General features: G+C 44.6%; 1 protein-coding gene across 4 annotated transcripts in view; it reads left to right on the top strand.

Moving 5' to 3' along the window:
• The first annotated feature begins 3,788 nt into the window (after positions 1-3,788).
• SPPL3 (signal peptide peptidase like 3) overlaps positions 3,789-13,344 on the top strand; it is a 149,089-nt gene continuing 139,533 nt past the window's right edge. For 2 of the 4 annotated variants that reach the window (XM_073223482.1, XM_073223481.1), the window contains exon 1: positions 3,790-4,328. In XM_073223482.1, the coding sequence (XP_073079583.1) occupies positions 4,306-4,328 (23 nt within the window). In that variant the 5' untranslated portion in view covers positions 3,790-4,305. Of the gene's footprint in view, positions 4,329-13,344 lie in introns of all 4 variants that reach the window. The other 2 variants (XM_073223480.1, XM_073223483.1) reach the window with 2 other exon arrangements.

Raw genomic sequence — 13,344 nt, 5'->3', positions numbered from 1 at the left:
CACAGAACCCAAGAATGGACTAATAGTTACCAAAGGGAAAGGGACTGGGAAGGATGGGTGGGAAGGGAGGGATAAGAGCGGGGAAAAAGAAAGGGGGCATTATGATTAGCATGTATAGTGTGTGGGGGACACGGGGAGGGCTGTGCAACACAGAGAAGATAAGTAGTGATTTTACAGCATTTTACTACACAGATGGACAGTGACCGTGAAGGGGTAAGTGGGGGGGACTTGGTGAAAGGGGGAGCCTAGTAAACATAATGTTCTTCATGTAATTGTAGATTAATGATACCAAAATAAAAAAAATACAGATTCATGGGTTCTGCCCCAGAGCCAGACCTCTGGATGCAGAGCCTCTGGATATGGGACCGAGAAACTGGACTGCCAGCCTGCCCAATAAATGATTACAACCAATACAAAAAAAAAAAAAAGATGTAACTGGCAAAAAGCCACAGTCCCTTCCCATGCAACACTCACAATCCAGAGGGAGAGAATGACAAGTAAATAGGCAGTGACAGTTCACTGTTGTGAGTGTTATGACCCAGGTACATTCAGGGGTCTCACATAGGAGTACAGGGAAGCGTACCTAACACAGCCTGGGTTTGATCAAGGGAGAATTTCTGGAGGAGGTGGCATGGAGGCCAAGCCTCAAAATTATGAGCAGCAGTTAAGAAGCAATGGAAATGCCTCCTGGGCCTGGTTAGAGATGTGGAAACAAAAAAGAATGTAAGCCATTGGGAAGCTACAAGCAGTTGACTGTGAAGTGTAAAAAGTGTGTGTGTGTGTGTGTGTGTGTGTGTGTGTGTGTGTGTTGGGAGAGTGGATGATACAGGTAGAAATGGGCTGCAGGGGAGGACCTGTCAGACCTGAACTTCTGCCCCTCAGAAGCAGTGCCTACTCGGCCCAGCCCGGCCTGGCAATGCTGGCTCCCTGGAGTCTGGGCCTCAGGCAGGTGACGTGTCCTGGGGAGACTCACCAAGTCTCTTTTGAACACAATTGGTAGAAGGAGATCCTATAATTATGGTGGTGATAATTAGAGGAACTTGCTTTGCCTCTTTCTACAAACATTGCCCAAGCTGTGGCTCTCTCACCTGCAGGGGTGGGCAGGAGCCAGGCACCCCTCCTTGAGGGAGCCAACGTCTCCTGCCAAGCACACCTGCCTCCCCAGCTGAGGCCCAGAGGTGCATTAGATACACCTGGGACTGCTCCAGCTTGTTGCTGAGTGCTGCTGGCAGAGGGATGGAAAGTCACTCCCTGAGTGCCCCAGGCTGGATGGCCTCCAGCCAACCCACAGGCTTCAGATTTATTTCAGTCTGGCCTTTTTAGGGGACTTCAAGCCTGCAGAGATCAGGGCCAGGACCTGGAGGTATCTTCTACATTTTGGCAATCTTAGCATGAGATGCTCAAGCTACCAGTCTCTGGGCTCACACTAGGTTCTCCTGGCTGGACACACAGGGTTTCCACAGCCTGGACATACTCCCAGTCCTGTCAAATGCTGTTTGGCTTCTTATATGATCAGTATTCACGTTTTCCCAAGAGACACTTTGAGGGCCTTTTGTTTAGACGGAGAGAAGAAAACCTTTTCATTTCTGACCCCCTACCTTCACCCAAACTTCTTCTTCCTCTTTTCTGCCACCAGATTCTTCTCAGTACAAAGAATGGTCCCTTTTCTTCTGGCAAGACTTTGACTTTCTTTCCTCAGTACCTCCTGTCCCATCTGCCCAATACCAACTTTTCACTTGGCTTTGACATCTATGTATGACTCACTGGGAACTGAAGCCCAGTTGAATTGCCCAGGGGCTCAGTGTGTCTTTTTGTTTCATCAGTGACATGTCTGGTCTGTTTTGTTCTTAGTTCTCCCAAAACCACCTGTGCCAATCCTGTCTGGCCTTTCCCATGGGGTCTAAAGCTTCACTCATGCCACTTTGAGACTCAGAATGACTGTGTGTCATGTTTAAGGGTGAACTGGTGTTCTTTAAAAGCACCTGGCAAAGCTGTACGAACTAAATGAATGTCAAGAATTTAGGCTCTTTGCTTTCCTGTCTCCTCATGATTTCCCCACATCCCATGCCATTTATGGCTGGGTAGACATTTGCAAGCTGGTATCTTTCTGTGAATGGTCAGAGAAAGGGCCCCTGGTGGTTTAGTATTTTCTTGGGGTCCTGCCTCAGACCCTCTCCGGGACCTTGATCTTATCAGCTGGCCCTTTCCCAGAGCTCTCATATGGAGCTTCAGGAAATATGTTGAACCTGACTGGTCCTGGCACCTGACAGTGGGGGAAGGAGGAAGGAGGAGATATTGCTTCTAAGGGAAAAGTGTACTTGGCTTTCTCATTAAAGGGTTCCCTTTGGGGAACAGGCAAGCAGCAGATGTATGGACAATGGCCAACTGATCCATTTGGAGATAGATTCAGGGTGTGGTGTTCCCCATAAGCCTGGGCAGGTCCTGGGAAACTGGAACAGAGCTAGAGCCCTGCCTGGAATTGGACAAGCTGCAGAGGAGCTTGAGTATGTTGGTTTCAGGTGTGTGAGCCTTGTTCCCGTGGAGATGGGGGTCCAGAGGGGATAGTGTCTCTTGCCCAAGCATGCTTCTAAAACCTGGAGCTGCACTGATTATTTTCATGCATAAACACAGTAACTGGCCAGGAGGCTTAGCTAGGCCCTTCAAAGTCTGACCTCAATGCACATTTCAGTCTCTTTCAATACTCCCAAGAATAAATCATCCATCCCTCTCTTGGATCCAAACTCACTACAAGCCGTCACATCCCTGGGCCTTGCCTCTTGCCATTCTTTCTTCCTAGAATGCCTATTCTCCTAGGCAGCACCTCACTTTTTTCAGACTGCCTCATCCACTTCTGGAGAAGCATTTCCCAGTGCCCTGGGGCTCAATTCATGTTTCTCTCCTTTTTCCTCCTGAGCCCTAGATTCACGCTGTTGTTCTGGGGTCTAGCTCTATTACATTCTCTCTTGTGCCTGCTTCCAGTCTTCCAGACGGGAGGTCCTTGAGCTTTTCGCTCTTGCATGGCAGTTCCTTCTTATCCTTCAGGGATGAGCTCAAATGTCATCTCCTCAGCGAGCCCTTCTTTGACCACCCTATCTGGAATAACCTCCACCTTTACAAATTCTGTCCCATTACGTTGTTACATCTTTACTAAGCTTAACAGCATCTGAAATTAACTGCACCTATTTGTCGGCTTGGACTATGTCTCTTCCTTTAGAAGAGGAGGTTAGAGACCTAGCAGAAGGAGTTGATACGCGTTTGGCACCCAATACATATCTGTTGGTTGATTAAATGAAGGCAAGAATGGGATAAATGACTTGGCACCTTAAGGGCCTGGCACACAGCCTGGGCGCAGTAAAGGTGGGCTTTGTGGAATATTGATTAAACGAATGAAAGAACCAAGGAACATACGAACTAAGGGATGCAGCGCTCTGCCTGCGGAGTAACAGGTTGATTGACAGTTGGGGCCCAGTGGTCAGCAGGGTTGATCAACGGGTGACAGTAGAGTGGCAGCCAACCAACACGCATCGGGGCTCCTGATTGGCTGGCTGCAGCAGCCTTCGAAAGGAGACAGAGGAGCCCCAGGCGAATGCTCCTTGTGAGGAGGGGGCGGCACCAGGCCGCAGGAGGCTGCCCAACCTCGAGAAGCTCTGCGAGCGATAGTCGCCTCGAACCAACGAAAAGCCGTCTCCGCGCATGTGTCCGGCGCAAGGGGCGGGGCGAGCATCACGTGAGCGTGTTTTGGGCACGTGACCCGCGCGGGGCCGAGGCTCGCGCCCGCCCTCGCCTCCCCTCCCCTCAGCGGGTGTAAGCCGAGCAACCTCGCCTCACCGCCTAGCGCCCCCCCCACTCCGCCGCCGCCGCCGCCGCCGCCGCTGCCTCCGCCCGCTGGCCATGTCCCCAGGCCGCCGCCGCCGCCGCCCGAGCGCGGCGCTCCCGCGGCCCAGCGCGCAGTGAGCGCGGGGCCTTGTCGCCGTTCGCCCGCCCCGGGGCTCCCTTGTTCTCATCGTCGCTGCCGCCGCCATGTTGGGTTTAGAGCCGCAGCGGAGCCGCCGCCGCCGCCGCGGGTGAGGGAGGCTGAGAGCGGAGCCCGCCCCGCCCCGGGGCCCAGGGAGCGGGGCCGCCTCGGAGCCCGGCCTCTCCCCGCCAGCCGCGTCCCCGGCCCGCCCGCCGGGCCAGCGAGCGCGCGAGCGCCGGGCCGCGGCCGCGTCTTCCGCCCCCGGTGGGAGCGAGCCCGCCACCCGTTCGTTCCCCCGCGGCCGCCGGGCCCGGCCGGAGCCTGCAGCGGATACCAGGAGAGTCAGCGCCATGGCGGAGCAGACCTACTCGTGGTGAGTGCGGGGCTTGGGGCAGCCGGGGCGCGGCGGGGGTGGGGGTCGGGGCTCCCGCGCGGCCGGCGGCGAGGAAGAGGAGGAGGAGGAACAGGTGCGCGTCGGGGGGCTGGGGAGCGGGCGGGGGTGCACGCCCCCCTCGTCTCCACCTGCAGGGGTGGTTGGCGCTCGGGGAGGGAGGTGAGCGGCCGCGGGCCTGGCGTCCGCGAAGGGGGATGGAGGTGGAGCAGGCGGCGGCCGCGGCGGATGTCATCTCCCATGGGCGGGGCGGGGCGTGGAGAAGGGGAGCAGGACCCCGGGCTGGGAAGCCCACGGATGCGAGGTTCAGCCCCACAGGCACCCCGGAACTGCCTCGAGGTGCCGGCTTCTGGGCGGGACGAATTGCAGGGGTGTCTGGAGAGGCGGGCCGGGCAAAGGTGGGCCACTGGTGAGAACAGGTGGTAGGAGGCCGAACTTGGAAGTTGCGGGAGAGGAGGAGCTGCCTCAGCCGCTGCTCAGCACTGCGACGGGCAGGGAGGGAGAGTTGGCAAGGTGGGCAGCGGCCCCGGAGGGGCGGAAAGAAACCGAGGAAGGAGAGTCTGGGAACCCTGGAAGGGAGTCCCTGGCGGAGAGTTTGTAAGTGCGGATGACCACATTACGGGAAAGAAGTCGCTGGTGACAGTGGGGCCGGGGCAGAATCTGTGTAAGGGTTGGTACTCTGTTCTTCGGAATTGGAAGTGGCCTGGTGCCCCTGGGTCAGGTGTGCAGGTGGGAGGATCTGCAAGTCATGTCCATCTTTATGGGGCTTTTCAAGTTATTAAAAGGTTTGTTAAGGACCGAGAATTGTCCTGTGTAGTTTATGCAGTGAGAACGTACCTGTGCTGGGAAGGGAGTGCCAAGATTTGAGGAAAGGGGGATGAGAGGCCTCCCTTCAGTTTGAAGAAGTGGAATATTTGCAGGAGGGATTGAGGGAATGATGACAGTATCTGTGAAGAGTGGACACTGGGCTGTGGGGAGGGAGAAATTGCTGAAGGGTGAGGAAGCAAGAAATGGGATGATTTGTAGGTGTAGGGTTGGGAAATCTGGTTGCAATCTAGAGAGATTTTTTGAAGATGGTTTACTCTTTGAAGCAACTGTGGTTTAGGTGAGAACTGTAGGCCTCCGTATCTTAGAAAAGAGCCTTGTAGCGTGGAAAGAGAATGGTGTTAGTGGAGGTGTGGAAGGCTTAGAGGTCCGGTTTTGCACTAACGTGCTTTATACCTAGACGAGATAGTAAGTTCTTAACTTTTTCCTTACTCATAAAGTAGGGGAATTAATCATTTTCATAGGGTGTTAAGAATTAAGCGAGTATATTTACAAAGCACATGGTAAACTGTTCCATGCTGTATTTTACTATATTATAATTAGGGAAACAGCCAAAAATGGGTAATATCTGAAAATAAAGACTGGTTTTAGGTAGAAGACTTTTAAGTGGATGACTTGTTGTGGTTGTTGTTATTCTAGTCAACAACCTGTGCATCTTCACGAAGGGAAAGAGGATCGGTGATTGGGGATGATGATTCAAAAGGGCACATCCGTGATGTATATTCAGTCTCAAAAAGAAGGTAAACTGAGAGACTAAAAGAAAACACTAAAGGAAGAGTTAACATCTTGAACAGTTGTGACTGCATATGTTTTCCTTCTAAGACCTTTAAATTAATTTGATAGTTTTGAGTAACAAGTGAGCTCCCTTTCCAAAGCAGGTGACACGGAACACAATCACAGTCCCAGCTTCCTTAGGGACACAGTAAGAAATGAAGGTAAAGCTGGTCGCCTTGTGGTGACTAACTCCTCTTGAGCTTCTTAACACTGTGGCTCAGCTAAGAATCCTGATGGCCGCCCTGCTGTTTTTACTGTGCTGTGTGGAGGCTGTGGGTGGCTGAAAGAGTAAATACAGTGGCCAAGAAATGGGGGAAATCAGAGTGTTTTACTAGGTAGGTTGGCCACATACTACCTCTGTGTGATGTTGGATGGCTCTACTAGTTAAGGGGAAATAATTTTGTGAAGCCTGACAGTTTACAAGATTTATCCCGCTCCTTCAATCTCAGCTCCCTTTATTTGCTTTACAGGCAAGGAAGCTTCTTGAAATCAGAGTGTTTAGCCCCTCACCTTTAGCATGAGACAGAGTTGGTGTATGAAGGGAGAGAATTGGGAAACCCAACAGCTTTCTAGTTCTTCCTGAGTCAGCTGTGTAGTAATATAAAAAACTGTCCATGGGGCATTTAATAAACACTCATTTAATTCTCACAAGTCCTTGAGGTAGGTGATCTTTCTCTATTTTCTAGAGGAGGAAACAGCTCAGGGGGCCAAGTGATTTGCTCAAGACACCTCATCTGTGAAGCTTTATTTTGTTTGACATGAATTCTCCCATCATTTTATTCATTCTCGCTGAAATAAGAATATGGAGAAGGTACAGGCAATTCCAAAAGTACATGCAAACTGAGTTTGGATGATCTGTTTATTTCGCATTTTCTTTGTTGTTGTTTCCTTGGTTTGAGCACTCGAGTTGATTGTTTTTTAAAATTAAACTTGCACTTCTGTGTGGCTTTAATAAAAACTGGCCTTGTAGAGTCTACTGTAGCAGTGTGGATTTATCTGAGGATGGAGTCAGTGAAGAATGTAGAAGTACACGAACATAGGGTCCTATGGGGTTTTCATATAATAAGACATGTAAGTTATAAAACAAGATTGGTTGTGAGTTGATAATTGTTGAAGCTCAGTGATGAGTGCATGGAGGCTTATTACTCTATTGTGTATACTTTTTACATACTTAAAATTTTTATAATAAAAAGTTAAAAAAAAAGCCCCTACACATAAATTCATGCTGTTCTCTGGTTTCTTGTGCATGCTTTCTGCGTTAAGAAGCTGGCACTTGTGTATTGAATTAGGGCTTTGTAAGTTGTGACCTGCCGAACGGGGGGTACAAGCTACCCACATGGGGTCGCCAAGTAGTACTCTTAGCATCCAAGCTCCCACTTTGGGGAAGTGAAACTCTGAGGTCTTGTTGATTGAAGACCGTTTCAGCACACTCACGCATGGCAACTACAGCAGTCCCCCCTCCGTTCTCAGCAGGGGATACATTCCAGGACCCCCCAGTAGATGCCTCAAAATGTGCATAGCACTGAACCTTCTATGTACTCTGTTTTCTCCTATACCATACATAAGTATGATAAAGTTCATAAATTAAGAGAAAGTGAGAGATTATCAACAATAATAAAATAATTATGACAGTATATTTTAATAAAAGTTACCTGCATGTGTCTTCCTCTCAAAATACGTTATTGTACTGTACTCACCCTTCTTACGACATGAGGTGGTAAAATGCCTCTGTGAAGGGATGAAGTGAAGAAACGACGTAGTGTGATGTAGTGTTAGGCTATTGTTGACCTTCTGATGATTTGTCAGAAAGGGCATCATGTGCTTCTGGACCATGGTTGATGGTGGGTAACTGAAAGCGCAGATATGAGGGGACGACTGTAGAGTCACAAGACTGTTATTACTTCCAGATCCCAGAATGAGGGAGCAGTGAGCTGGGGGAATGACAGCCCTCTGTCCCAGGTGACAGGTGAGCAGGAGATAGAGAATAGGGAATCCAGCATCTGTCACTTACACGATAATTGCGGTGGAGGTTATTTACTTTTTGGGCTTTAAATCTGGTTATTTTAAAAGGTGTCCCTGGGGAAAAGTGAGGTGGGAACTTAAGGTGGGCATCCTAAACCTAAATCCTCATCTAAATATCCAGACTTCGGGCGTGATTAGGGTTAGCATACTGTAAAATGTGTAGGAAACAACTCAGAAAAATGAAAAATGAAGTTGTTTGCTTCAAAAGTTGTTTGTCCCATACTTTCTTCCTGGCAAATTCTGTAAAAATCCACTTAGTTATCCAAGGGTCCAGCTCAAACTCCACCCAGCTGTGAAGCATTAGCATTGTCTGACTACCTCAACTGAAAATGATCTCTTTATTTTGGATACTTGTAATTCTGTCTACATCACTCCTTCCTGTTATGTGTGAATACTTCGTCTCATTAGATTATAAACTCCATGAGGATAAGGCCACATTACACTAACTGTTGTCCTTACGTAGTGCCTAATACATTGTCTTTCTTAGAAGTCCTGCTTAATACAAAATGAATGATTGAATATGATAGATTTTCAAAGTAGTTCATCTTTGTTGAAAGAATATTAAGTGTAAGGGGAAGCTACAGATAGTTGAATGTTGATAATCCATATACTTACAGAAAGAGGTTTTTGGTAACTTAGTTTCCTGGTGTCTCAGTGCTGTAACAATGAGGAATGTCGTCCCTTAATAAAGTTTTAAATAAAAGCTGTTGACAGTAGAAATTAAAATAATTGATAGTAACAGCACAATCTTGATCACGATTTAACTACAAAATTCTGCTTATATCCTTTTTACTCATAATAAACAGAGAAATAAAAGAAAATATGTGAGAACACAAACTGAAGGTGCAAACTAGACTTTCATTAATTTGACAAAAACACCTTGCTCAATGTATATTTATGAGCAGTTGTTTTAGTGTAAGTTCTGTGAGAAATAGGAATTTGCCTCTTGATGAAGTTAATACAGTACCTGTATGTGACTGCAATTGAATCTTGGTAAAGATTACTTACGTTAGTATTGGATGTCCACTATGCTTAAGTAAAATTTTAAAAATTACTTAGGATTAATGTTGGTATAGTGGGAAAAAGAATCAGTCCATGTGACCTCCTTCAGATGGATTTTGTTACTAAAGTAGTATGATAATAATGTATTGTGTGTTTTATGTGTGCTAGGGCTTTACAAGAATTGCTAAGTAAGGAGACTGAGGCTCAAAAAGTTGTAAGAATTTGTCCAAGGATGTAAATGGTAAAACTGTTCAAAGTCAAGAATGTTTGACACCAAGACTCTGACACTGAATTTGTCTACTTCCACTTCTGCAGTCACTAGGCTAGCACTTGTTTTGCTTGAGTTCCCTGGTGGCCTCCTCACTGGCTTCCCTCCCTTCTTTACATAATGGCCATTCTCCTGAGTGGCCTTCCAACAACTTAACTCAGATCATGTTAGTCCTCCCCTTAAGACTCCTCGTGGCCTGGAGCCACCTAGAATAAAATCTCAATTCCTTGGTATGGCTCTTCATGGTCTCATCTTGTGTGTGTCCCTGAGATGACAGACAGTAAATAAACTAAAGGTTACACAGTGGTGTCTTTCTGTTTTGGTATTCTGTCCAGTGTCTGGTATATGATAGGTGGTTAGTAAATACTTACTGAATAAGTGAATGAGAATATTTCCATCTGGACTGCCTATTTTAAGATCTACTCTAAGGACTGCATTATATGGAGGTGATAAGTAATTGTGATAATGGATATTATCCTGTCCAGTATTTGCAAATAGTGAAAAATAATGCATATCTCCAGAACTAATGGAAGTCACTTGTACTTTTGGGATTTCTATTGTGTATCCTTGTATCTGTTGTGATCATATTTCGATTACATCTTGTGATCATTGGAGCTTTTAAGTTTTTCAGAGAGAAATTGTTCAGTTGAAAATGTGTGTCTAGCATTGTAGACTTTATATTTGCACATTTTAATATTTTAAAATTATTTAAATTGAAGTGTAGTTGATTATTTACATTGGTTTAGGTGTTCAATGTAGTGATTTAACAATTATATACATGACTAAATGCTCACCATGGTAAGTGCTGTTATAATCTGTCATCTTACAAAGATGGTAACTACATTATTGACTATATTCCCTATGCTATAATTTTCATCCTTGTGACTATTTTATAAATGGAAGTTTGTACCTCTCTATCCCCTCACCTTATTTTGCCCATTGTCCCACCTGTCTCCCCTGTGATAGCCACCAGTCTGTTCCTTGTGTTTATAAGTTTCTTTCTGTTTGTATTTTAGATTCCACATATTAAGTGAAATCATGTATTTGTCTTTCTGACTTACCTGATTTTGCTCATTTTTAATATTTTTAATGTTTTGTCTGTAGGAGAAATACTATGATAATGGTTTGGCTAATTTTCAAACTAAAATTAGCCAAAGCTAAGACCATAAATCTGTATTGAAATTATTTTCCTCAGTGTTTCTTAAAAAGCCTTTGGAGGGAGGGTGTAGCTGGAGAGTTTGTAACTGTATCAGCCTGTAATTTATCAAGTTGTACTTTGAATTAAATGTCCTAATGTTCACACATTTCTCAAAGTAGATTTCTATGTGATCATTTTAGAGGTGACATGCCACTGAATTGAGGTGTTAAGTAGTTTTACATAATTGTATTTTATTTCAACATGAATAACTTAGTTTTCATCATTCTTATCCGTTTCATCAAACCATGAAAAATCAAGGAGTGTCTTGAGAGTATCTAAGTGTTGTTTTAGTTGGTTATATTTGGCATCTGAAACTTTATGTGACTGCTGTCTCTGGCAGTAGAACCATAAGTAAAAATTTATTTTTTAAATTCTACATTTTCTGGAGCTTAATGGTTCCTTCTTAGAAGTTAAAGGAAAATATTGGTTTCATTTGTTAAATGTATAAATGAAGAAACGTTTGCAGCTTTTGAGTTTCTGTTGCAAGTTTTCCAATCCTCACTTAAAGAGTTGGAGGCAGAGTGCTTTTCTTTGGGAAATTTAACCTAGTGTCTATAGGCGCCAGGTCACCAAATTAAAATTTATACAGAAAATCTACAGTTAGTCCCCAGGATACTCAAAATTAATTGATACTCCCCAGATTTTATTAATAGTTCTCATTAGGGTTACAGACTCACTCATTGCTGTGATAAGACTAGATTGAGTTCCTCTGAAAAGATTAGGTTTGAAAATGTTTTTAAGGTGTTAGACCAATAAATATACATTAGTCTAATAGAGACCTAATAGAAAATCTCATTTCTTCGTGTGTAGGGTTCACCCTTACCTGGTAGGAACACTTGATGATCTCTGTTTTGGAATTCCAATATTGACTGTGAAGACCCATTAAAGAATTTTTTTTTAAGTCCATTAAAGCAAAAGTGTTCCCCAGTTGTTTTTTACATGAGAATTGTGAGTTACATTGAATTACATTGTGAATTACATTAAATATGTGATCACTTTGAGATGTCCATTCTGTGAGAATTCTATTGAGATGTCTAAATAATGCCATATAGAAAGATACAGAAACAATAGTTTGCAAAACTGTCATTGACTTAATATTGCTGCCTTTGAAATATGTTATAAGAGTATCTCTGTTTAGACTCAAGTTTCATAGTCCATTGCCATATTCCACAAAGCAAAGAAGAAAAGTTGTGAATTGGATAAAGGCTAAGTTCTGTAAGATTTATTTTGATCTTTTGAAGGCATTTTCCTTCATGATCTACTCAAATGAGGGGAGAGAGCCGTGGTGGGGACAATCCTGGTCTTCTGGTTTTCTGTGGAATGCACAGGAAATTTTTCAACCCTAGGACGCCTGAGGAGGGGGTGTTAGCAGTTTCTTATCTGTTTCCTTACTCCACACCAAGTCTGCCAGGCACGCCCACTTCCCTTCATCTGAGGACCTCAGACTTGGGCTTCTTTCTTAACCTAACTAGGACATGTGTAGCAAAGTTTTGTTAATTGTTTCTTCAGCCTGGTTATACAAACATTTTGACCTAAGTACAGTGCTTGACTTTTTTTCCTCATCTTAATTGTTGTCCCGACTTGTCTAGCTTTATCTTCCAAACTTGACTAAATCTTCAAGCCATGCCTGACAGCCTTAACTTACTTTTTTTTTTAAACACATCTGAATTAAACTTTTATTAATAGGCAGAATATTCAATAGATATTTACTCATACCCTAAATGGTGGTAGCTCCTCCCCTTCCCAAATTCCTTCTTACCTTCTGATACTAAGTCTGGGGTAATGAAACTGCCCACTAAAATGGAATCCCACATAGGGAAGAGCGAGGTCCTTTGTCCCCTCAAGCCCTTTTGGGAGCAGAACCATAAAGAGTATGATAAAAAAGAATGGATTGCTAGTAGAGCTAAGACATATAATGCATCACTATTGAAATTTCCATGTAATTGACAACTGGATGGTTGTGGAATAGAGCAGGGTAGGCATGCCTGTCTCCATGGAACTGATAGCCTTAACTTTTAAATCTATGTATACTCTTGAGTTTATAAACTCCCATAAATTTACATTGATTTCTCAAAAATCCTACTGTTAGAAGTAAAAGTTAGTTCTGGAGAATGAATTATCTTACCTATGCCATTGATTAGTACAAGGATTAATACCTTAAAAATATTTTCAAGCATATAGTCTCAGTCTGGTCTTACAGGAATGCCACCTGGGGCCACAGCTAGGCTAGCTAGAGTTAAAGATTTTTTGTGGTGAGGTCAGTTAACCAAGAGAGGGAGAGTGTGGAGAGGACAGAATGGAAGGCCAGAAGTTGAGACTTGGGAAACACAGCTGAGAAATGGTGGTGAGAAAAGGAGTCAGAGGGAGCTCCATGAGAGGTAGGATAATAGGAAAGTGCAATGGTGATGAAAGAAAAGGCACAGAGAGTTTTTAGGGGCAGGAGTGTAAAAAGCTACAGGGTTCAAAGAGAATGGAATAAAAAACAGGCTGTTGAATTTGCAAAGGAAGTCATTACTGAAAGTGCAGTAGTAAAGATCAGAGTAATGAGGGTGAAAGTCACATTAGGAATGGGTAATGAAGGAATACAGGCATCCTCCAGGTACTGGCCATTTGTTTGAAAGAAAATGTGAAAGACATAAAGAGGGTGGTTGGTACAACAGGGTCATAGGGTCTTTTGTTTCTACCTTTTTTTTTTTTAAATAAGGGAGAAAGTTGTGTGTTTGAAGCCAGGGAAAAGGAGAAATTGGTCTTGGAAAGCCTTTTTTTTAACTTTAAGTTTTGAGATTTCTTCTTTTTTTAGTCATGAATTTCAGTTAGGAATTGTGAAGAGAACTTAATGGAGAATGAATGCTTGGTGTGTACATTTAGTCTTTGTTTCTTTTGGTCCTTACATTGTTACTAGTTCAGGT

The sequence above is a fragment of the Manis javanica genome, chromosome 15 (assembly GCF_040802235.1).
Source record: "Manis javanica isolate MJ-LG chromosome 15, MJ_LKY, whole genome shotgun sequence".
Classification (NCBI taxonomy): Eukaryota; Metazoa; Chordata; class Mammalia; order Pholidota; family Manidae; genus Manis; species Manis javanica.
This window is presented reverse-complemented; position numbering and strand designations above follow the sequence as displayed.